Source organism: Anguilla anguilla, chromosome 4, assembly GCF_013347855.1.
Source record: "Anguilla anguilla isolate fAngAng1 chromosome 4, fAngAng1.pri, whole genome shotgun sequence".
NCBI classification, from domain to species: Eukaryota; Metazoa; Chordata; class Actinopteri; order Anguilliformes; family Anguillidae; genus Anguilla; species Anguilla anguilla.
In genome coordinates, this window is record NC_049204.1 from 21,588,563 (window position 1) to 21,614,316 (window position 25,754).

The 25,754-nt window shown below is 49.1% G+C and overlaps 1 protein-coding gene across 5 annotated transcripts in view; it reads left to right on the forward strand.

Moving 5' to 3' along the window:
- The window catches only part of rabgap1l (RAB GTPase activating protein 1-like), a 95,303-nt gene that overhangs the window by 64,040 nt on the left and 5,509 nt on the right, over positions 1-25,754 (forward strand). For 2 of the 5 annotated variants that reach the window (XM_035415773.1, XM_035415774.1), the window contains exons 18-20: positions 3,264-3,305; positions 9,627-9,755; positions 22,204-22,296. In XM_035415773.1, coding sequence (XP_035271664.1) covers positions 3,264-3,305; positions 9,627-9,755; positions 22,204-22,296 — 264 coding nt within the window. Of the gene's footprint in view, positions 1-3,263; positions 3,306-9,626; positions 9,756-13,633; positions 14,821-22,203; positions 22,297-22,942; positions 25,273-25,754 lie in introns of those variants that run through there. The other 3 variants (XM_035415776.1, XM_035415775.1, XM_035415777.1) reach the window with 3 other exon arrangements.

Here is a 25,754-nt window from a genome sequence, read left to right on the forward strand (position 1 = left end):
TAATCATCTGCTAACTGTGACAGACACACATACAGTCATTTTTACTGCAGTAATCATCTGCTAACTGTGACAGACACACATACAGTCATTTTTACTGCAGTAATCATCTGCTAACTGTGACAGACACACATACAGTCATTTTTACTGCAGTAATCATCTGCTAACTGTGACAGACACACATACAGTCATTTTTACTGCAGTAATCATCTGCTAACTGTGACAGACACGCATACAGTCATTTTTACTGCAGTAATCATCTGATAACTGTGACAGACACACATACAGTCATTTTTACTGCAGTAATCATCTGATAACTGTGACAGACACACATACAGTCATTTTTACTGCAGTAATCATCTGATAACTGTGACAGACACACATACAGTCATTTTTACTGCAGTAATCTTTCACTAACTGTGACAGACACACATACAGTCATTTTTACTGCAGTAATCTTTCACTAACTGTGACAGACACACATACAGTCATTTTTACTGCAGTAATCTTTCACTAACTGTGACAGACACACATACAGTCATTTTTACTGCAGTAATCTTTCACTAACTGTGACAGACACACATACAGTCATTTTTACTGCAGTAATCTTTCACTAACTGTGACAGACACACACAGTAATCCTTTAGTAACACTGGCAGACACACATACGGTAATCTTTCACTAACAGTGACAGACACACACACAGTAATCCTATAATAACTCTGGCAGTCACACATACAGTAATTTTTCACTAACAGTGACAGACACACATACAGTCATTTTTACTGCAGTAATCTTTTGCTAACAGTGGCAGCCACACACAGTAATCCTTTAGTAACACTGGCAGACACACATACAGTAATCTTTCACTAACAGTGACAGACACACACACACAGTAATCCTATAATAACTCTGGCAGTCACACATACAGTAATCTTTCACTAGCAGTGACAGACACACATACAGTAATCCTTTAGTTACACTGGCAGACACACATACAGTGATCTTACTTCAGTAATCTTTTACCAGCAGTGACAGCCACCCACTATAATCCTGTAGTAACACTGGCAGTTGCACATGCAGTGATACTTTACTGCAGTACTCTTACTGACACAGTGACTGCCTCACAGACGGCAAGCCTTCACAGACGCGGAATCACACAGACAGTAATCTTTCACTATACGTGCGGCAGCTGAACATGCAGTGCAGTCACGTGATGTGGAGCTGTCCTTTGTGACGCATTCTGTACTGTGATGGGTCGCTGACGCTGTCGCTCTCTTTAACGCGCGGCATTCGCGGCGCGCTGTAGCTCCAGTTATACGTGCTTCCTGGCTCTGTGATGAGGCGTGGTTCTGAAGGGACGCACTACGCGCAGCCGCGGTTGTTACAGCGTTAGCGCGGTTGCTGTGTGCGCTGGACCAGCGGCGGCGGTGGCTTTAGGCACTCAGGCCACTTTAGGGCTAAAAGCCTGTGGGCTTAGCCGGGGTGCCTGGGAGTCTCAGAATCTCCGCGCGCTGCCCTGGGACTCTGACCCGTCCCCACACGGGTCAGGGGCACTTCCTTTTCCCCACCTCCGCTCTGTGTGTTTGTCTTGCTTCCCTCCTCTCTTTCGCTCTCACCAGCCTGGGGCAGTGCAATTAAAAGTTTCTGCTGCGTCTCTTACTCAGTGAACTGCATGATGGGAATCTGCTCTTTAGGACTTTGGGCTTCTTCAACACCTCTCTCTCTCTCTCTCTCTCTCTCTCTCTCTCTCTCTCTCTCGCTCGCTCTCTCGCTCCATCTCTCTCTGTCTGTCTCACTTCCTCTCTCCCTCCCTTTTTGTCTTTGTCTCTTGTTCTTGTTGTCTTTCATGTAAATCTCCTTGTTTATCCCTCCCTGCCTTATCTTTTTTTGTTGGTTATCTCATCTCCTCCTGATCTCCTGTGCCCATCTCACTGGTGATGTTGTGTGCTTGTTAGACACACTGGCATTGCTGAGTGCCAGCGACGCCCTGGCCCAGCAGAGACCATCACACGTTCACTGTGTGTGCGTGCATGTGTGTGTGGGTCAGTCAGTGTGTGCATGCGTGCATGTGTGCATGTGTGCATGCATTTGTATGAGTGCAGGTAGGTCCATTTGGATGTGTGTTTATGCACATGTGCAAATGATGCCTGCAGTATGTGTTTGTGTATATGTGTGTATTTGTGCATGTGTATGTGAACGTGTATGTGCCTGGGTATGTCTTTGTGTGCGTGCGTGCATGCGTGCATGTCTGCATGCGAGCCTGCAGTATGTATGAGCGTGCGACCATGAAGTAAGAGGGGGAGAGAGAGTGTTTATGTGTGCATATGTGTTCACGGTTATGCCTTTGTGTGTACATGCCTCTGCATTACAGCAGTCCCTGCTGTCACGCATGCCGAATCTCCCTCGCGATCTGGTGACACGTGTGTGAGAGTGTGTTGATGGAACCCCCCCCCCCCCCACGCCCACCCCCACCGCCACCCCCACCCCCACCCCCACCCTCACCCCGCTAGCTGCGGTCGCTCGCCGCCTGGCCTCCCCGGCTCCCTAGCGCCATCTAGGGCCCGCCTGAACGGGGAGGCTCTTCCCCGGGTTATTAATAGAGCAGGGGGGGATATTTATAGCGCGGTGTTGCCATGTGAACGGATTGTCTGAGCGGCGGAGGAGACCGGTGTTCCCATGCGGAGCCGACTTCGGCACCGCCGCCGCGCACTGCGGAGAGGCGACCTGCTCCCCCCCCCACCCCCTCCCCCCTCCCCCCTCCGCCCCCCGGCTCTGTCCGTCCCTCCGTCTGTCCGTCTGACGTCTGCGCCCCTCCGTCGCTCTCCGTCTGTCCAGCCGGCTGCCATTTTGTATGTGTGACTGCGCGTCCCTCAGAGCCTCTCTCATTCATTTCAGTGATTACCTCTCCGCCGCGCCGAGTTTAAGTGCCTCGGGATGCCTTATTGAGCGTCTCACAGGCAAAGCACAGTTACTGTACCAGACAGCAGAAGTAGCTTTATCAGCTCCTTCATGAACGACTCGTTAAGTTTCACACATTAGGCCATATCCATGTTCACAGACTACAGTTACTGGGACAAATTGCTTTTCTACTTGACTTGTAATTGAATGGATATTCAGCAAATGAAAATTGTTCACTTTCAGAGAGCAATTCACTTTTGCTGGATGTAACTGTATGCAAGGTGTATTTGCTCTTGTACTTGAAGACACTTCATTTCGAGTTAAAACGGCGCATTTTCTCACTTGTTCTCCTTTTTCTCCTTTAGGGGTTAAGCATCATCTTTAATGTTGCCCTGGCTCTCCTCAAGGTAAGATTCGTTTCACGGATAATGAAGATTGCCTTTGTTACATTTTAGCATTAGTGTAGCCGTCTTCACACGACAGACGGCTTCATCTTTCCCCTTGGGGATGGTTTTGGGTGGTTTCATTCTCACTGGGTAATTCAGACTTAGAAAAAGAGCCCTTTAACTGGCCTGTCTGTGATTTTGTTGTACAGGGAGCATTGTGAAATGGGCAAGGGATATTATTGGGATGGTGCCTCCCTCTGCTGGTCGTAGGAAATGTTACAGTGTTTCAAGACGAACTCAGAATCATTAGACTGGAGTATCAGTTAAGTGTATATTTTAATACTGAAATGTGTAGAATGCAACATTCTTCCCTGCCCAATAGTCACAACTATAATTGCTGGAACAGACCCCACCTGTGGACAAACAGTAACCTGACCTGCAGAACTTTGGCTTCACTGTCCAATATGGATATTAAAAATGCTTTTTTAACGGATGTACACCCTCATGGTTTGTTAATGCATATTTATATGCATAAATAAATTAGTTGATATGGTTGACAAATTTTCCAGCCCGATCAACATTCAAGTTTATTATCCTTTATCAGAGGATATATGTTTCCCCAGCTCTGCATAAACATTGCCCAGGAACATAAATGGAACACAAATGTAACATTAAGCGACATTAAGATAAAGTTAAGGGTCTTTGCTGAGATGTTGGCTAGCCATTATGGCGTAATTCACTTTCCTGTAAATCGGATAATGATGCCTCCTACCGGATGAGTGGTTTTTAAGCAGCCGTAGATTGGATGGCATTGTGTCATTGGCAATTCCCTGTACTTTGTGTGCAGAAGAGCAGCTGTTAATACTCGAGATGCAGGCTGGCCAGTGCTTTCGGATGCTAATCCGGAGAATTTTTTAACAGTTTCGGTTTGCAACGGGCAGGAGGGAACAATAACAGATGTGGCGATGTATCCGAAGCGATACTGCGATATTGGAGACATGCATCGCGGCGTCCTCAGCATTCGATGGTGATCAGCGGCGTGTTGATACCATCTCTGCGGTCGCATTGATCACGAGTCGCAGCAACGGCGCTGTTGTTTGGATGATGCAGCATCCTGCTCTGTGTCATTACTTCTGAAATGCCAATGAAGCTGTTGCTCCATTGATATCGCAGGCATGATACAGTGCAGTGGGTGAGACGCGGCGGATAGCCTTACAGCATTTCCACCGGAAACACGTCGGCTCGGTGCCGTGCGGCAGTTTCTCAACGGCCTGCAGCCGGACGTTATTTTTGTTATGAACGTGTGTCTCGCTGCGTCGGCCAATTTGAGCCGTCCCAGCCAGGAGCGCTTTCAGACGCCGGTCTCTTCTGATTCAGATCCACGCGCTGCATTCGCTACCTCTCACATCTCTGACTGCGGACGGAAATGAGCCGCGTGTGCGGTTCAACTGCGGTTATCACCGTCTCCATCGCAGATGCTAAATTTAAGTTTTTTTTTAAATTATTTTTTTTTTTTTTTTTTTTTTAGAATCTCACTTTAAGATACAAATAAACATTAGCGAGCATGGCAATCGATACATGGATGAGATATGAGGTGGATGGCAGCTTTAATCATGTCTGTAACATTTTGAAACTTTTATTGAGATGTTTGGACGTATGACGTGCTGTACAGTTATACCATTATCTGAATTACTGAATTAATTAATGCAATTAATTAATATCTAAGTTGAATGACTGATATGTGCACTTTAACCAAGATGCTGATGGAAGTGGGATCATTTTGCCATTTGCGTTTTCATTCGCTAATCTGAGGCTGCTGTTCACAGGCTTGCAGTGCGGATGCTTTTACCTTTTACATGCTGTAACCTGTTTATGCAGTGCTCTATTGTAGGAGGGATGAGTGAAAGAGAGAACCGCGCACAAGGGAACGCTACCATCAAGTTTCACATTTTAAGTGAAACATCTTACTCCATATGTTATCTTGGATTGCACAATATAAAGTAGCTTTCAGTATAGAGTATGCTAGTTGTTATGTCGAAAGTTACGTTTATCCAGATAAAATGTGATGTTCCTATTATTATTAATAAGAAATAATAATTTCTTTGGAGTTCTTTTAGGTGTAGGTGATTAGAGTTTGTGAGGATAATTGATCTGGTTGAGATGTGACTCTTCCAGAAAAGTCGAAGGTCTTTATGAACATGAAAGCATTTAGACCTGCCCTGAACTGTGGAGTGAGAAACACAACCAAACACAACCGTGTGATAGACAACTAGTCCCACCATATTTGAGTTTATCTTCAGCAGCCAGAGTTGTGGTTCGCTGATGTACTATACAAAGTGAATATGCTACATCTGGAATGGTCTATTTGAAGACTAAATATGGGGTTTGTGTGCAGTTAGACTTGAGAAAAACAGCAAGCAGTAGTCTTTTCAGTTTCATTTTCCTGATGTCATTATCTAAATTAGAATTCAATTTCTGAAGTGACCTCATGCAAAGAGAGTGCTTGGAACTAGATAAAAGCTGCCTTCTTGCACTATTGTTGGAATTATTTAAAGAATTGTTAGGATTATGTTGTATTTTTCTGAGACAAATATTTTAAAAAACTGTTAGTTTGGATTTGGTTCATGCTAAATACTGCTGTATATTTATTCCTTATTTAGAGTATATTGTAAATTATAATGAAGCATGGATATTAACTAAGTTTTCAAGTTAACAAGCCTCTGATATTGGTTTTGGCTCTTAAAAAGGTGAGAGAGATGCTTATTTATGATGCTGGACGTAATTAGCATAATTAGCATAATGAGACACTCAGCATATTGTCAGTTTTGGGGGTGAAGGGGTATTGCTGAGGAAGGGAATGCCACAATATTATGTATTACTGCTCCCCTATTCTGTATCATGCCTCCATGCTAGTGTGTTGCATCATATTGCGTGATTTTAAGAGCCTCTGCCCAAAACAGAACAGTCCTGTTATGCCGATAAAGCCAGTCTACATTGAAATGAGCGAAAGGGAGAGAAAGAGAGAGCGAGAGAGAGAAAGAGAGAGAGAGAGAGAGAGATAGAGATGTTGTTTGGGGGAGATACCGCGAGGACAGGAGGTGAAGTGAGAATGTGTGTTTGAGGAAGGGGGGCAGAGCGAGTGTGAGAGAGGGAGGGGGAGTTGGGGGTTGCACTGCCTCTTTCCTATTGGCTGTCCATTACGGCATTCTCCCCGGAGGCCGCCCTCCCCCCCGCCTCCCCCTCCCATTGCCCATTCAGAGCACACGGCAGCGCTTAGCAGCAGTGGTGAGCGGGGGCCGGTCACGTTTTCAGGGATGTCTACCATGAGCTCATCAGCGCAGCCTGCCTGCGGACCCCTGGCCCTGCCCCCCCCCCTCCCCCCGCTCCTCCTCCTCATCCTCCTCCTCTCCCCCGCGATTTCTAGCACAGCATCAGCAGCCTCGCCATCCTCTCCCTCTCTCTTTCTCCCTCGCTTTCTCACGTTCCCACTCTCTCTCTTCCTCTCTCTCGTTCTCTCTCGCGCTCTTCCTCTCTCCCTCTCTCTGGCTCTCTCTCGCGCTCTCTCTCTTGTTCTCTCTCGCGCTCTCTCTCTCTCTCTCCCCATCGCTCTCAGTCTCCTCCCCAGCCCAGTCCTGTGCGCTGGAGCTTAGCGAGCGGCGTAGCGAGCGGCGTTGCGAGCGGTGTAGCGAGGGTCAGGCCCGCGCCGAGGAGCGGAAGCAAACGCGAGCGCCTGGGGGCTCCGCCGACCGGAATTCTGCTCCCTTTTACCCGACGCTTTTTAAAAGGGCTTCCGACATCTTATTCTCCCTCAGCGATTTCGAGCGCTGTGAACAGAAATCAGCCGGAACTGCCAAACATGGACTCCGCTCTCTTCTTTTAGAGAGAAAAATAATAATAACTGAGTGTCTGCGCTGAGCCTGGGGCCGGCTCTCCTTCTCTCCGAGACCTGGATGAAGCGCGGAGGGTCCTCCCGGCGCCCCGCGGGTGTGATGGGACCGCGAGTGACGGGTCGCGGATAGCGGACGGCCGCACCGGAGCCGGTTTCCGGGTTACCGATCAGCCGGACGTGCGTTTGCGCTCCCGCGCCGCTCCGAGCCGCCGCCCGTCGGGGCTCCGCCGGTGAGCGCGTTCGCTCGGGAGCCGCGCCTGCTCAGCCCGCCGCCGGACGCCCGGCTCCGCCGATGAGCCGCTCTCCCTCCCTCGCCCAGGAGCTCGTCCCCCGGACCCGCGTGGCTGGGATCCAATCGGCAGGCTCGGTGTAATAACCTGGCGACGCGGGGTTGGATGCGCCCGCTTCCCGCCGCGTGGCCCCCGTGCGTTTCTGGGCCGCGGTGACCCTGGAGTGCAGGGGCTCAGCGGAGAGCCGGGGAGGAGAGTTCAGAGGGAGATGCTCCACTGCCTGCCGTCTCCCTCCTCCGCAGCCGCGCGCCTCCTCTCCTCTGTTGCTAGGCAACGGCTTATTCATTTGAAATTTCGGGGAGGAGGACTAGGACAGTGAGACAGAGACCGAGCGGAAGAGTCTCACGCGGGAATGCGTTTGGAGACCAAAAGGCAGGCGCTCTGACAGCCGGGGCGGAGAAACGGGCAACGGCGTGTTGTGGCTTGCCCCCCCCCCCCCCCCCCGCCCCCCCGCCAACTTCCGCCAGGGCCAGTCGGCACGCTCAGCCATGTAGCCGAACCCTGCCCCCCCCCCCCCCCCATCCGGACTGTGGGTGGACCCCACCGCCGACGCTGGCATGGGTAGAAGCGCGGGGTCATCGGCGCCGCCTCTCGCTGGACGCTCTCAGGTGCACCGACGGCGGAGCGGGCGAGGAGCTCCGTTCCAAAACGCGTGACAGGTTTCCGTCCGTGCTGCCCTGAGCCTCCCCTCTCCGTCCCTCCCCGCGCTGTGACTCTGGCCTGGGGCGGGACTGTCACGGCTGGAAAGGTCGCCCGCCGCCATTACATTCTGTATCTGACTTTGCTGATAAACCAAAAAGAAGAAAGAAAAAAAAGGAGGAGCTGCGCCCTCTCCGGACTTCGCCGTGGCCCAGCCCGACCCGAGCGCCGGAGCCCGGCCGGCCCCAGAGTCGCCCGGCACGCTGGAGCCCCCCCGCATCCTGGCCCCCGACAAGGGTCTCCCCCCGGCCCCTCCGCCCCCGCCGTGCCCCCCCGGGCTGCCCCGGCCGGTGCAGCAGGGGGAGGAGGGCGGCGCCGGGGAGGAGAAGGGCCCGGCGACGGACTGCGCCTGCCGGGTCATGGGGCTCCTGGCCATGGGCCACCGGCTCTTCGTCCCGCGGCTGCTGGCGGTGAGGGCCCCGCGGCCGGCACGGCTCGTCTATGCGCCACGCCGAACCACGTTTCTCTGCCGCGTTCAGCCGCGTTCAGGCTTGTGCTTTTCATCATTTGAATTTCACTTATCAAACCATTATTTGCGTTTTCTTCACAGGCGTAGCGCAGTGCAGTGCAGTGCTTTGTTGCTTGGCATCAAGGAGCTTGTGTGATGATGTGCATGGCTTACTCCACTGATTAGACATCACTGAATATGTTCGAAAGCAGGAATGTAAATAACGCCTCATAGCTTTCAGACCTTCTAGGTGCACTTATATTTACGTGCCATGAGGTGGCGCTGTTATCTTTTGTCGCAGGTGCAGTAACACGGTCGACCGGAAGAGCTGGCTGTGATTTATTTGCGTGGCCTGTGCCTCGGGATAAGGAGCAGCCGCGCAGCTGGGCTGGCTGATTATGTTGATGGCGGAGTTCGTATTTGTTTTCATTTGGACTGTGATGAAGTCTCATAATGGGGTCTGTCCCAGCGAGCGTGCTGACAGACTGGTGCGGGGCGAAGCCCCATTACTTCGCGATGTAATAAATTACAGGACGCGTCCAGTAGCGGGGAGTTTAAACGAGGGCAGGCTCTTCACCCACTCAGGGTAATTAAAAGGGGATTGACATTTTATCCCATTTAGCCTTCCCTCCCAGCTCCAGCTTTGACCCATCCGCTAATTGGCGGTAACCAGCAGAGGACTCCACACCAGGGAACCTGTCCGTCTTGTTAGCGGCTGAATTCATGTTGAATGTCTTGGCTGCAGAGCCAGTGCTTTATAATATTTAAACCTTTAAGGTGTCAGATCACAAACGTGATTAGAATGATCTTAACTGAACATTCTAATGCCGGTGTAACAATCACTACTGAGTGCTAGAACACTGAATTACAGTTTTGAAAAAACATTCCAAAAACTTACTCTTCAAAGGGTTAAATGATGCTTCTTCCCACATGAGAGTCTGTAAAGCTCTTAAGTTCTTTTCTGCTACATGAAATCCTCTCTCTCTCTCTCTCTCTCCCCCTTGGTCTGAGTGCAGACCTCCAAGGAGGACCTGCTGCAGGCAGATTTCGAGGGGGCTCTGAAGTTTTTCCGGGTCCAGCTGCCCAAGCGGTACCGCGCAGCGGAGAACGCCCGGAGACTCATGGAGCAGGCGTGCAATATCAAGGTAGGAGCTTGCGGTCACGCCTCCTGTTACGGCCCAGTGTCCAATCAAGAGAGGACCTCACGGTCACGCCTCCAAAAACACATCTCCGCCCAATGCAGGGGGCATTGGGCAAAGTGACCGTCAATGGCAATGAATGCTAATTTGCACTGTACAATAATATATGTAAAAATATATATCAAATTGTGTATGTACGCATGTACGTGCAAGGGTTTCTTTTTTTTTAGTTTTACCCACCTTTTTTTGGAAAGCCCAGTCACACGGCAAAGCTTTGCCACCTCCGGTGCTGATTTGTGTTAGCACAGACAATCATGTGCTCTCCTGCAAATGCATGTGGCGTCAGCCTCAGCAGGCACGGGTTTGAGGAAGACTCTTCACGGACGGTTTAACTGGCGTGGTTGCGGGCCTCGGGTCGACCAGCAGGGGGCGCTGTCGTGCAGTGAGCGCTGTCATTCCCACTCAAACCCTCCCCTCCCTGGGCGAAGCTACAGCCGAACGCACATCCTCACGTGGTGCTGCCAGCCAGGCAGCAGGGGGCGCTGCCCAAATTCCATACCAGTCCTGCGAGCCCACCCACGCGCTGGAACCCTGCTTTAACAGACCGGGCCACACAGCAGCCCTAAGCTTTTCTCTGTTTTATGCGTCTTCCTGTCTTCAGATTTTTTGTTGGTGTGTGCTTCCTCACTGAAAGTGTTACCGCCTCTCCTCTGAGTTACGACAGCGCCCTGAGAGGGCCCCACGGGGCGTTTTAGGCGGCTCTCTAGCTCAGAGGGGCTTAGACGATCCCGCCGTAGGATGATCCCGTACAGGGACCCGGCGTGGGGTCATTAAGAGGGCGTGCCCCTCCTTGCAGCTCATAGCTGTAACCGCAGGAGGGTGTGACTGCGTTCTGCCGCAACACACGCCTAGAGAAGAGCTTATTTTAATTATCCTTTCTTAATAGCCCTCTGTTTCCACATCGCCTCTCTGTGACTCCAGGAGCCTTTGATCACATGCTCTGTGTGTGTGTGTGTCTGTGAATTTGTGTGAGTGTGTGTGTGTGTGTGTGTGTGTGTGTGTGTGCATGTGTGAGTTTGTGTGTGTGTGAATTTGTGTGAGTGTGTGTGTGTGTGTGTGTGTGTGTGTGTGCATGTGTGAGTTTGTGTGTGTGTGAATTTGTGTGAGTGTGTGTGTGTGTCTGTAAATTTGCATGAGTGTGTGTGTGTGTGTGTGTGTGTGTGTGTGTGTGTGTGTGTGTGTGTACCGGAGGTGATCTGGGAACACAGCATGCCCACAGGAGCTCAGAGCAGGCCCTGGGTTCCACACAGAGATGGGAGAGAAGCACCAGGGGTTCAAGGCTGAATACCAGCACACACATTCCTCTAGAGTGGCCTCGACCTCAGGGCTCCGAATCATTCATTAAACAGGCCCTCTCAGGCACCGTCGCCGCTGGAAAGAGGGATTAGAGTGCACCTCTCCCCAAACGTCAGCAGGGGGGCTGTGGGGCGGGGCGGCCCGCCAGCCTGCCTGTGTGTGGGGTCTCAGAGGGAGGGGTACTGGCTGCAGGCTCAGAAAGCTTAGGAGAGTCATGAGAGAGATGGCAGCGATATGACACTCCCAAGTCCAATCTCACTCCTCTGTGGCTTCCTCCCTCCCTCTCCCTTTCTCCCTCTCTCTCACTTCCTCCCCCTCTCTCTTTCAATACCCTCCCTCACTCTCTCTCTCTTATCTTTCAACATCCTCTTTCTCCTCTCCTTTGCTTGTTCTCATTGTCTCACGCACTGTGGGAAAGCTTCTTGGTTGGCTGGACCTTAGCATTGACTGCAGTGCCCATTTGGTGATTAGATTTGTCTCTCTTGCTCTGCTACATTACAGATATGTTCATTGATACATTTGTTCGAACGGCTTAACAACTGATTTTGAAAAGAGACAAAGCAGTGTTGTGTAGCACTCTGTTATCAGCGGTAATATTCCTGTGAAAGTACAAGGAAACAAAATGTCTTATTTTACACCCGAAGCAGTTACGGCTTAGCCCGTTTCCATGGTTTCCACATTTTATTTGAAAAGAGAGAAATAAAACCTTGGAGGAAAGAGCTGCTGGTAATGTGCGCTCTGTGCTCCAGTCATCTGAGCTGCTGTCAGTGTGGCTTTAGCCTTACCCCACAGCTGGGTTATCAGCAGCAGCAGGAGCAGCAGCCTGGAAATTACACTCTGTCATGGTCACATGGGCACGGCGATAGAATAAAGCACACATACATAAACTACACACGCACACACACACACACACACACAAGGAAGTGACAGTGTCTGTATTATGTGGAGAACCATTCCTGTACACGCCTTTATCTTAGACCCTTCTGTGTGTGTGTGTGTGTGTACGTGCGCGCGCACGTGCGTTTTCTGTGTGTGTAAAAAGGAGGAGGTGTCTTGAGGGAAGTTGTGCAACACGTGAAAAAAAAACTTTCCCTGGTTGTCCTTCTCTCTCACTTGTGTGTCAGCTGTCAGGGAGGGAAGTTGACTAGACTCCCTCTATGGCCCCGAGTGAGCGAGAGCAAGCAGCGGGAGAGCTGAGCAAAGCATTGTGGGGGAAATTCCTACCTGCATGAGGGGCGGTGAACAGGTGCATTGGACCGCTGTGTGAGAATGAGTCAGCAAAACGCAGGGAAAGGAGAATAAGGACGTGGACGCTCTCTCTGCTAGAAAGGCGTGTGCACTCGCTGTTTGTCAGAGTTCTGCTCCGAAATCCGAAACGTCTACCTGTGGAGGAAAGGACACTGCCTACCTACACCGCACCTGTATATACACTTGAAACAGGACTGGGTTTCTCTCTCTCTCCCTCTCTCTCTCTCTCCCCCTCCCCCTCCCTCCCTCTCTCTCTCTCCCCCTTCCTGTCTCTCTTGATTGGCATGCCGTGTGGGCGGGAGACTGCTGGACGCTCCAGCTCTGGCCGGGGTGGAGACTGAGCTGCCGGAGGTGTGAAATGAAACGGGCGCGGCTGTTTGTTTGCGCTGCAGGCTCTGTTGCGTCTCCTCGCTCTCGTCCCGCGGGCGTGTGCATCACAGACGGCCGTTACGCCTGAGGACTGGGAGACAGCGAGACCGTCGCCTGCAGACTTTCAGTCTGCCCGTCTCTGTCTCTCCCCGCCTGTCGGAGCGATACTAAACCCAAGGACCGGATCCTCGCAGGTCACGCAGGACGCCCGTCACCTTGATCGTTCTGAGACCGAGCGGTGCTGCGTACGCCGCCTGGCGCCCGTTCCGTTCCCTCGCCCCGGCCAGAGCGTCACGGATACGAGGAGGAGGAGGACTTGGAAATAAAGAGTGAGCGCGGCCACCAGCCGAAGGGGCCGGGGGCGGGAGCCTGTTCCACGGACCGCTCCGTCTGCATCTAGTCATCTCCTCCGTCTGCGGCTTGACTGGGTCCCCCCCCACAGGAGCTGCTCTCGAAAGGCTGATCAAAGGGTCTTACGCGTGAGAGAGCTGGGGGAGAGAGAGCGAGAGCGAGAGACAGAAATGAGCTTGCACGCTAATCTTGGGATTTGAGATTTTTGCTGCGGGTTTTTGAAGTGACATCCTGTCTGCTGAAGGAAGGCTCGTACTCGAGGATTTTGACTGCCGTCTCCCCATTAGCTGCTTTCCCTTCAGAGGAGCAGCCCTGGTCTTTCTTCCCCTCCTGTTCTGGAGATGAACCTGTGTGTTTGCGCGTGTGCCTGTCTGTCCTTGCGGAGGGGAAGCAGAGGTTGTTTGTGCGTGCGCGGGGAGCAGACCGAGGCCTGGTCTCTCCCGGGGGGGTTAGAGCCGTGAGTCAGTGTGTGTGTGCGCGTGTGTGTGTGTGTGTGTGTGGAGCGGGTCGGGGGCGGCGCAGGAAAGCTTACATCATATCTGCGAGCGGGTCTGACGCTGGTCTCCTCCGCAGCGTGCACACGCCGCGTGAGGGGGGCGCAGGAACCCGCCGTTTTCCGCCCGCGCGTCCCCCGTCGACGGGCGCCTGTCCTCTTCGCCATTTACGCGAGGGGGGGGTCAGTCGTCGCGTTTCTCTTTTCTTTCCATTTCGCTTATGAGCAGAAGGGGGTAAAGTTGAGCTGTAATCAGCTTATGGAGCGCAGGAATTCTCTGGCACCTGCTTGGTCTGGGGTGGGAGCAGAGCTTTTGTGTGTGGAACAACCCCCGCTGGATAACCCAAAGAATGGGAATTTCACAGCCTTAAGAGTGTAGAGCAGCAGTACAAAGCTGAAAGGGGACCTTGCAGGTCTGAAAACCGCGTTTTTGGGAAGGACTTGCCGCTGCTCTCGGTTTCGGGTTTTGTGGCCGTTCATTTGCACCTGTTAAGAGTGAGTTTCTGTGGAAACCCCCGGGGCAGTGTTTCAGGTAGGGGCGGCTGCTACTGAGGGCTGCGGCGGAGCGACTAGCCTGTTGTCTGTACAACAGGAAGAGGCGGTGGAGGAGGTGGGGGAGGTGCAGCAGATCTGGAGGGAGATCGGTGAGGACTGAGTGCTGATGGGAGGATCTCCTGAGGCGAGGCGGAGGACCCCACCGCTCTGACGGACTCAGGAAGTGCGGCGTAGAGCCCAGCCCCCGGCACCTCTTCGCCACGCGCGTGCGCAAGGGCGTCCTGCATCTGCGCACGCTTATCTGTAGAGCACTGATAAAACGGAAACTGAGAGCTGAGCTTGGAGGAGGAGAAACTTCGGTATCAGTCGGCAGTGGAAGAAAGAGGAGAAGGAAGAAAGAGCAGGAGAAAGCTGAGCTTTGTCTTTCTGTGGATCGAGGAGCGGAACAAGCAGTCTTTTCTCTGAACTGGGCACAGCACCTGACAAAAACAGGTGTGTTTCTGTGTCCCCTCCCCCCGTCCTGCTGTCCCCGCCCTCAGGGGGCCGGCCCGGATTCGTGAGGGGTCATCAGAGCCTGCCCTCTCCGGGGCCTGACAGACCAGCCTCCACTCTCTCTGACGACTTGCCTCTCCACTCACACCTGCCAAGATGATGGAGGAAGTGTCTATCACGGTGGCCTACGACGCCCACGTCATCAACCAGGTCTCCGAGGAGGACTTCCTGGCCAGCCTGGTGGCTGACTCCAAACCCAAACCCGTGGTAGGTCTCGGATTTCACCTGCCGCTACAGAGGCACAGGTCTCCCAGTTCTGCTGGCCAGAGCGAGACGAGATCAGATGCTTGTGTAGAAACGCTTGTCTCATGGGAGACTGAGTTGCTGTTTGTTACAGCGGTGTAGACTGCGGTCTGTCTCATTTCGATCCTGCGTGTGTACCTTCACTTCCGTTTGTGTGTGGTACATGTGTGTGTGTGTGTGCTTTTCCCCACGTGTGTTTGTGTCTCTGTACGTATATGGGTGTGTGTGTGTGGGCGTGTAAAGGGCCCGCTAGTGGTAGCATGTGCTTGTCTTACATTTTTATACTTCTGTCCTAAAGAAGTGTGTTCATGCCGCTTAGTCTATTTTCAGCCTTCTTTTAAATGTGTAGAAAGCTAAGCTCTGTGACGGTAATGAAATTAGGCTGTCAGTTTGTCATTTTTGGCTTTATTTTTAACTCAAAGGAAACTTTATTCTGGGTCTAGTGTGCATGTGCAAGTGCATGTAATTAGTTATTAAGTGTAAACATTCTTTTGAGTGTTGTGTCCCATTTTCTTAAATGCTTATGAATACAAATTAGAGTTGCAGTTTCAGTGTTTAAAAGGCAATTGGAGAATGAAAGCTTGAATTGGCAGTTGATTTGTGTACTATTTACTGTTATTGTAAGTAGAAATCTTTGATATTAATGACTATTTACCTGAACTTACTCTGCGTAGTTCACTTGTAGAGAAGGATTATGTAAATTGTGAAGTGCTTTGCCTGGGTTGGAAGAGAATTCAAATTGGTGCTTTTGTGCAGTAGAAGTGTGTTTGTGTGTGTGTGTGTGTGTGTGTGTGTGTGGTGGGGGGTGTTTGTTGCTAAACATGTAGTGTGTGTTTGTGTATATGTACTTGTTGTGTGTGAGTGTTATTGTCTGCCTAAAGGGGTCATATGTAATGCCATTAAAGAAAAGGCACCAGGGAGGGCAGGTTGTGTTTGGTAAGTGGTCTGGACTTATGTATGACTGTTCAGTTGAACCCTCTAGTATTAAATTGCTACTGCACCATTTAGTATGTCTCCTTCTCCAAGTGAAACCAAATTGTGTTTCTTTGTAAATGTAAACTAGATGAAACCATTATTTTTAGTGTAATGAGGTGCGGGCAGAGCTTGGATAAAGGGCAATTGTCACCTTGGTAACAGTAGCAGTGGGAGGGGCGGAGCTGGAGAACACTGGCCAGGTTTGTCAATGGGGTCTCTGGCCCCCTCCTCATGGCCAGGCTCATATTAAATCTTTCACAGGCAGGACATTGTTAGAGTATTTTTTTTTTTTGTGACTTTGTTCAGATTGCTTTACCTTTGACTGAATCCAGTGACTGTCCTGGTCGTGGAGTCTGCTGGGCGACGGTCCTCAGCTGAACGCTGAATGCGATTTGTTCTGGCGGAGCAGGGGGAGACGTCAGCTCTTCGGTGTGGCGACGCAGCTCGCTGACAGGCGTCGCGTGTAAAGCGAGGCTGCGTCTGTGGGTTTGTGCGTTTTTTTGCGCCACGGTTTGGGCTGGGGGCTGCGCAGAGGTGAGACCTGCAGTGGAAAACGGGGTCGCGTGTGACTGATACAAAAACGTACGGAAAGAAGCGAAATGCGAAAATGAAGTGGCAGTTGGAGCGACCTCCCACATGCGAGAGCTTCAGAGCGGCGCCGCGGCGGCCGCATCTGAGGCCTAGCGCCGCAGGAAGGGGAGGGGCTTTAAGCTACGAGCGCCATCGGAGTGTTGTGTCACCTTCGTCAATCGCTCTCTTTCTGGACTGAATCCTTTTGCGCGTGTGTGTCTGCGACTGCGTGAATATGCGTGCATTTGTGCGTGTGCGCATGTTTGTGTGTGTGTGTGTTTGTGTCTGCGTCTGTGAATGTGTGGTTTTGTGTTTTTGTACGTTCCATTTCCTTTGTGCGAGTCCCCAGCTCACCGCAATCCGAAAACACACTCCGGCAAAGTTTTTTCAGCCAAGCACAAATCTGAAGGAGCCATCACGTGTGACACAGGTCGTCACAGTGTACGCGCCTCCCTGCGAAATGGATGCATGTTCTGGTAACGTGACGCATGCTTGCTCTACAAGCGTACAGTTCACATGATCCTGGACCTTCTGGCAGCTTCCACTCCTTCCTGTCAATCCATGCTACTTTGTGTCCCTTCTGGGCCTCCATCTTCTGTCCATCCTGCTGTAACTCTTCTTTGTTTCAAATGTGAGGCATCTCATGACACTGCTGACTAAAACCAAAAGTAAAACTACCATATGTGCAAGCATTAAAAGAAAGTAAAAACCATATTTTGGCTGTCACATCAAGTGCCCAAATTAAGAAATGGCTCCTAATAAGATAGAAAGCAATGTGTCTGTGCTTTTTTAGCTTCTAGCCTATATTTATGGATTTGTAAATATTTTTGTTATGCATATTGATTGCATTGTAGTTTTGCTGTGACACACGGCCGTGTCATGAATGTTCCCTGTATTGCTGCAGCCCAGCCTTTTCCGCGACTCAGCGGTGTTAGAGCTGGTGGAGCGCGTCTCTTTCCCTGCATTGCTCTGCCACATCTGCTCGATGAAGATAAGAGGCTGCGTTCGATTAAAACGCCAGCTGTCTGTCAGGCTTTTTATGTATTTTTAGCACCGAAATGGAGAAAGATTTCTCTCCTTAAGGGAACCTGTTAGGACTCCAGTAGTGTGCTGAATGTAATTTCACTCTGGCAGGGAGGAAGGAAGGAAGGAATAATTGGAGTGTCCTAAGTACAAGTCGGCGTTCTAAACATTTGTTCCCCAGATAATTTTAATGTTCTCCGGGCTGCTTCACGTTTCCGAGTTGTGTTAGAATGAGAGGGAAGGGGCCTCTTGCACACGGCTGCACCTTCAGACAGTGCCTGTGTCTTTTTTAACTGAATACGAGTCGCACAGAAAAGTACAAGACAGAAGGAACACCCAGTCAGTTGGATCAGACGGTTCCTGTGGGACCCGGCTTGTCTCCATTTCCTCTGGAGAACACCCTTCTGTGCATGGCTCACTGAGCAGTTGCGATGGTGATGGCCTGTTACGTCACAGGGTCCTTCCTGTGTCGTAATAGGCCAGCTGTCAGGGAGACGTATAGCAGAGGGACAATGATAGGCTGTTTTTAAGTCATGTGTTCAGAATGTCTTCCTCCTGAAAAGGACCTACTCTGACCAGAAATAAAGTGTAACCTAGCATCTATGTAACATACAGCATTATCCATGCGGCAGGGTAGTGTGTGATTTATAGCTCTGGGTGTGCTTGTAGCTTCGCTTTGTGATGAGTGGCCACTATCCTGTAGTCGTGACCACACGGGTTCTGTTTCCGCTGATCTACCTTATGTGCTGCTCAGCTTTACCTGAAGGGGTCAGGGTGCGTTTCCATGGGAATCTGACCAGAGCTGAACGCCTGCTGTTGCCAATGGTTGAACAGCTCTATTCAGTAGTACTACAACTATGGGACAGAGTCTAGCTGACCCAAGGCATACTTATCCTGTGTAAAGTACTGTAGCCAGAAGGTGTCTTACATTCTCCTCGTGAAAGGAAAAGGATTTCTCCCTCGGTCATGAGCCAAGTAGCAGCCACAAAGATTTAGCAAGCCGTCTGATTGATTTATAAGCACAGGCCTGTGCATTAGGTGGGTGCAAACGGTGCTAGTCTAGTGTTCTGGGGTCAGCAGCAAGTGAAGTAAAGTGAAGTGCAGGCGGCCATATTTGCTTGCTTGCGCTGGCAACTAAGGAGGGTCAGTGGAAAACAAGCAAGAGTCTATTCAGCTGACTCCCCTGGGTATCAGAGTCCACTCTGTCCTGCACTTCTCTCCCCGTCTTTCATTCAGAAAGTGTCAGTCCCAGGCAACGGAACGGTCTGTCGGCGTCATAAAAGATTTCCTGAATCTTAACAGCTGCTTATTTTCCTTGTAGAATTGTTTGTTGAGGAAAGGCAAATGTCAGGGTAGACCGAGCACGAACGCGTATGTTGAATGCGATCCTCGTGTTAAAAATACAGTGTTTTGTAATATTGTGTTACTTTTGCAGTGGTGGCATTCAAGGGGGCAGGGCAGCTAGATGACTGACACTTACCTTAGCTGCCGACGGACGTCTTGCCCTCTCACTCATAAACTGGTTTACATTAACCCAACACAGGCCTCGTGAAGTTAGCTTAATGGTTCCTTGACTTTTAATGACCCCTCTGTCTGCCGCGCGCAGTTCTGCGACAGACAGAGTTCTTGCCTGCACTCCAGTGCTTTATCTGAGTGTGCGTGAGGCTTCGGTCACAGGCTAATATGAAAGCGTGAAGGCTGCACAGCTAGCTAGCGCGTGCGTCCTTTTTAACGAGGCCGTGTTTAGGCACGGATTCCCGCTGCGCCGCGGCCGCGGTAAACACGGGGCACGCGGGGCTCGTTTGAGCGCCTCTCAGCCTGAGCTCTCGGGCGCCCGACGCAGCGGGACGGCCTCCTCCCTCCCTCAGCGACGGAGATAAAGCCCGTAAGCCCGATCTCGCCAGCCGCTGCAAAAAAAACAACAAAAAAAAACTCCTCTTGCTGCCATAGCAACACTGCTGGCTGAGCTTTCGCTGACACGACACAACACAAAGGGCAAGACACATTTAAAGGGCTTATGGCGTTTATGGGATGGATTCTAAATATTGGCTCGTTTGATCCGTTTTGTTTGTGACATTGTGCAGCGGTATCGATGTTATTAGTGTTGACACAGCAGGGCTGCAAGTAATCAGATTAGCCAGTTGAGCATGTGCCTTTAACTGAGTGTCCTGAAGATCTTATCACGAAACAGCACCCCACCCGGTGATGTTTGTGTGCCAAATGGCTGCTGCTATGTGGGACAGGGCTTGGCTGGTATTTGGAGGGATCATCTTGTAGGAGTAACGTTAGTGGGCAGTAAGGCGAGGTCTTCTCCCTGGACCAAGTCTAAAATCTCTGTCCCTGTCTGTGTGCTGATAAGGACTCTACTTATTGAAACCATTAAACATTTAAACCAAGGGAGTCATTGGTGCGAAAGACCCCACATCACACTAAGTAAGCATATGTTCCATTGTTCTCTCTGGGTATTAATTTAGGCTTTCTCAATGTGTTGATTTCATCACCCCCAGAATTAATTAACTGAAATAATCCCCTGTGTTGCAAGTGATATGTGATGTAAGTTCAGATGCACAATGACAAACATGCATAACCCAGGTAGGAGTTATACACCACAGTAAGACTCCTTAAGATCACTGGATCTTTGAAACAAACACTTACTATAAACCTATCAATGTGCTGCTTGACCTTGGTGAAGATTCTTCACATTAGAATTTGAGTGAAAAACAAAAGAACTAAAATTAAACCAGAAAGATAAATAATTGACACTTCATTCCACAAGATCTGCTAGTGGGGCTGCCTAACTGCTCTGCTAGAGGTCTGTTCATCTTTAGCACAGTGGCTAGTGGGGCTGCCTAACTGCTCTGCTAGAGGTCTGTTCATCTTTAGCACAGTGGCTAGTGGGGCTGCCTAACTGCTCTGCTAGAGGTCTGTTCATCTTTAGCACGGTGGCTAGTGGGGCTGCCTAACTGCTCTGCTAGAGGTCTGTTCATCTTTAGCACAGTGGCTAGTGGGGCTGCCTAACTGCTCTGCTAGAGGTCTGTTCATCTTTAGCACGGTGGCTAGTGGGGCTGCCTAACTGCTCTGCTAGAGGTCTGTTCATCTTTAGCACGGTGGCTAGTGGGGCTGCCTAACTGCTCTGCTAGAGGTCTGTTCATCTTCAGCACAGTGGCTAGTGGGGCTGCCTAACTGCTCTGCTAGAGGTCTGTTCATCTTTAGCACAGTGGCTAGTGGGGCTGCCTAACTGCTCTGCTAGAGGTCTGTTCATCTTTAGCACGGTGGCTAATGCACTGCCTCTCATCCGGAAGGCCTGAGTTTGAGCCTCGCCAGATCATTACTCATCACACGCACTGTATCATACCCTAAGTTGAGAAACTGAAAATCATAAAAATAGAACCTGAAACAGGGAACTTTATTGGCAATTATATAATCTACCACTAAGTTTTAGTCATCTTGGATCCATAAATCTGTAATATGGGTTATATATTACGTGAAATTATTTCTTTTTTTTTTTCCGAAGTTCAAAATCCGATTTTAGGATCTTAACTGTGTTGCATGGTTGGCTTAGTGAGACTTGACAGCTATCCAGGAAAAGCTTAAGCATCCTTTGCTTGCTGCCTGTTTCTTGTGTGTCTTCAGCAGGATTGAGCAGATTAACTGTGATGCAGGAAGTTTGTGTTCCACAAAGAATTTATTTTGCTCCTCGAGCCTGAATGGTTGTGTCATGTGCTAGCAGCCATTAAACGTGTGAGCAGATCATTTCGCACTCATTTGGTGGGAATGGTTTTGTCACAGCTCTACAGCTCTGAAAAGTGGAAACGCATAACCATTTATCCTCGGATGAAACAGCGGACGCCAATCAGAAGCCATCCCTTTAAGTGCATTTATTAGAGGCATAAAATACTGTTACGGGTATTTGACATAATCAGGTCACCACTAAATGTGTTTACCTATTTTAAAAGCGAACTTCAACAGCTGTCTGTGCTGCATTTTTAGTCTGTGCTGCATTTTTAAGTTATTTTAGAAAATACTAGAAATATCTTCAATAAAGATAATCATGATGTTAGTATTCAAGCATGAATAAACAGACAGTACTGTAAGACTGTGATAAAACGTGTGCTTTGGTGGTCTGTTAATAACTCTGATTAAAGGGATAGTTCACTTGCAATGAGGGATATTTAGAGAATATTGATATTTATCCATAATAAAGCTGGCAGGTCATCGGAATACTTCTCAGACTGTCTAAAATATCCTGAATCACACACCGAAACTCCCTGGGCCAATCAAAAACATACACTAAACCTGAAATCCTAGTCCTCTTTTTTGTGAAGTTCCTGTTTTGCAGATGTAATAAATTGAGTATGAATGAAATATTGCAGTGCATATTAGTTCCTTTTTTGCATGACTTTACTGGCATTTAGCAGATGCTCCTCTCCAGAATGATTTATGCTGCTAGCACAAGTACAAAGGTCAGGGTATACTGTATAACTTTGTTTCCTGTGTAATGCCTTTTAATGACAGGTTTAAGTTTTATCGCATTCTGAATGCCAATTCTCATGACACAGGATGAAGATTTACAGAAATGGTTGTCAGTGTAAATGCTGTAGATGTAAAACTTCATTTTATTGAGTATGGGGCATTTTAGTTAAGATTTCAGTTATGACTGTAGTCATTTTTGCTTCATTACCATTTAGTTGGAAATAGTTAGCCATTGTCATAATATTGGCACGATGATTAGATTTTTCCCCCAATACTGAAGACTCTCCACCTTCTCCCTCACTGCAGGTGCCCACCAAGAAACTGAAGAAGTTTGAGAAGGAGTATCTGTCTCTGCGAGAGAGCCAGCTTCAACAGGAGGACCCCATCGACAGGTACCAGGTAAGGGCTCCCCCTACAGGCCGCATCTCTAGATTGCACACACTGACACCTTGCGTTTGAGATCAGTGCTTTTTTTTACTGAAGAAGAACTGCAAAAGGATAGGACAAGATCTTTTACTTGTGTGTCCTGGGTGTTTAGGGTTCCATAATGGTGTGCCGTGTCTGTGTTGAGCTCAGTCCGTCAGTGGCCACAGCTATCACAGATTCTATAGACTCACCAGATACTCCATTCCTGTGTTCCTTCTGTCCCCTCTGCTTCTCAATTGCAAGAAGTTCAGGTTGGGATCAGGAGTTTCAAGAGCTGTGACAGTTACAGAGCGTAACTATTACAGCTATTGCAGTGTTTCAGCTTCTGCTGTAGGGAGACAAAACTTAAGACTTTAAGGTGTGAGATCACAAATGTCATTAGAATGTATTTAACTGAACATTCTAGTGCTGATGTAACCATCACTATTGGTCATTTAAAGCAACGGAGTTCTAGAACTCCATCTTAGAATGTTGGGAAAAAAAACATTCCAAAAAGGGGTTAAGGACACGGAGCTGAGGATCTGGTGGGTGTGTGCGGTCTGTGCGGCTGTGTCGCTGCAGTGAACACGCTGGCTTGTGACGCCCGCCCCCTTGTGTCCCTCTCTCCTTGTGCTGTCAGTTCAGGTGTGTTTAGAGGGCTGCACTGAAACAGGCCAGATCACGGCGCTCACTGACAGAGAGGAGAGGTGAAAGGGGCTTTAGGAGTCGAGCGCAAATACTTTTGCCCTCCATCGTATCGAAAAATGGAGAAAGAGTCAGTACTGAAGTTTTTCCTGGTTGTTTTTATTTTTTATTTTTTATTTATTTATTTTGACTTGGTTTTGTCTCTTGAACTGAGACATGCTTGATTGATTTGGCCTTCAGATACATCTGATATACCTCACTGTTTGTAATCTGAGCTGAAGTAGTGTCTTTAAGGCTACAATGTTTACGTACCAAGGTTGGTTGTACTTTTTTCTTGAGGACAAAAGCAGACATATTGGTTTTTTAAACTGACGATGAAACGTGCTGCCTTTTCTGTTGACTTGTTATGGTGAATTTTATACAGTTCTTTTGCATCGATTGTTTCAATCTCAGTCCTTCTCACCTCCTTATCCAGTTGTTGTTTGAGTTCAGACATTTTTCATTTGGGAATCTGTTTGACTTTGAAATAATGTGTCAACAATTAATCTGTCATTTTAATCTGACTTTTATTTTAATATTGTTCTGTATGTTTGTGTGTTTTGACAAATAAAAATATATTTTTTTACTTTTAAAAGAACTCACAGTGAAGTTTATATAATATTGAAGTTTATATTTCATGGATCTAAGAATCATGCTGGGTTTGCCGATTAGGGTTCATCTGGCCTTGAAACATGCAGGGTACCTTCACTGGAATCCAAATGTGTGAAACCACGCATTACTCTAACTAGGAGCTCTTTTACACAGTAGCTCCTCTTCGAACCCCTGTACGTGTCGCTCCTCCCCCATCCACACCGTTCAGCCAATCAGCATGTGAGGGCGGTGGCCATGGTGACAGGGGGATGACTGGTGCGGGAGCCTGGGCAGTGAGCAGTCCTGTTGTGCATGTGGGTGTTGTGTTTGGAGCTGCATGCCTGTGTTGTGGCTCTGTGTAGGCAGCGGTGAGAGAAGGTAAGCCTCCATTTCCCAGCAGCCAGTGCAGCGCTGTTTAAGACAGGCCCTACCTGCTTTGCGCTACTCGACTCTGCCAGGTTCACCAGTGCTTTGTGTGTGTTTTCCTTAGTGTTTGTGCTGCTTTTTATAGTCTTGTCTTATTGTTGTTTTGGATTTTCGCTTTGTTTGATATAAGGCGTGCGAGTGTGCTTCAGGGTGGATGGTTTGTTCCTGTTTAGCCCGGTTGGATAAACAGTTGTGTCACTGTTCTGGCTCCTTGTCTTTATATTTTAGAAGAGATCCTTGACCTTTAAACACACCGGCACAGGGCTGTGTCCGTAAACTTTCGGAGTGCTCACGTCCACTCGTGTTACTGAAAAACCCTCCTCTCTAGACCTTTGGATGGTTCACACAGACCATTGGTTCTGAACCCTGGTCCTGGTGGGCTACAGTTCCTGCTGGTTTGATTCACTGAATGGATTAGATCAACAGTGACCCCTGTTCAGCTGTGTAATAATATATACAATAACCACTCATTTTGTATAGAGAGGAGCAAAGTGATTTTCTTTGATTTTCATATGAGTAAGTGATTTTTTAAATCAGTCTGGCTGTAGGATTTTATCTGTGTATCCAGATCCACGTGGGCAAGATGATGATGTGTTAAGACTAGGGCAGGGGACTTGGAATTGAAACTCAGAAGAAGAGCTTTAAGGACCTACAGAGTGTTTTTGCTCGTTCACGTCTCCCATCTGCCAGTGCCTGCGAAGTGAAGCGGTGTCATGTGATTTCACTTGGAGCCTGGAGAGGGTCAGATGATAAGAGTTTGTGTTCTGAGGGGCATTCACAGCAGTGAGAACTAGAAGCTGTTGGAAGTAAACGGCACAGAAACACACTGCAGGATGTGTAGTGAGACGGGTGTGTGAAGTGTCCCAGACGTGCCTGCGAACATGATTACCTCCGATCTTTGGTCCTTTTTAGGGTTCGTTTTATTTTCCCATAATGAATTCCACCATGACTGACACACTCATAATATAATCGTATGTCACTGGGTGGAGGTAGTGTGGAGATTTATTTGACAGTTTTGAATGTCGCTAACATGGCAATGCCTGGTAGTAATCCTTCGCCTTTCGGCATTGATGGACAGATGACACTTGAATAAATGAAATTATATTTATTTTATAGATGGCTGTTAGGTAATGTTCGGATATTATGGTTAGTTTGACAGACTTGTTTGTCAAAATCTCCCTGTGTCATATTGACATACAGGTTTTTTTTTTGTTTTTTTTGCTGTGTGTGTTGTACTGTAGCTCACTGACAATCAGCTATCAAAATTAAGAGATATAAACCAGTATACAGGTGGATTAGTGCCTGCAGTAACGCTGAGTTAATCTCAGATTTGCTGCTTAGATTCATAAACTCAACTATTGCGTAACGGCTCGAAAGACATAACTGACCATTTACATACAACAGAAATAAACAGAACCATGCTTTTGATCTTCATTACCAAGCGTAATGGCTTTTTGTCCGTTTTGAAATGTGTACAGAAAACTGGCGCACCGTGTGCATGTCAGTGTGTTTGTTGCGGCATTGAGGTGTGCATGTTTCGGCTCTGTGACTGTGTATGTGTGTAGGTGTCTGCATACACTGTGTGCTAACAACTGTGCGCTCACAGGTAAGCGATCGGTATGTACAGTACCCAGCACTAGGTGAGTCGCTGCTGTGTGTGCACTGTGGGTTCAGTCTGCTCTGTTCCGGTCTGTTCTCTAGCCGTTCCACCCCAGGAAGCGGCCGTTCTCTGTGTGTTAGCGTGCAGCAGT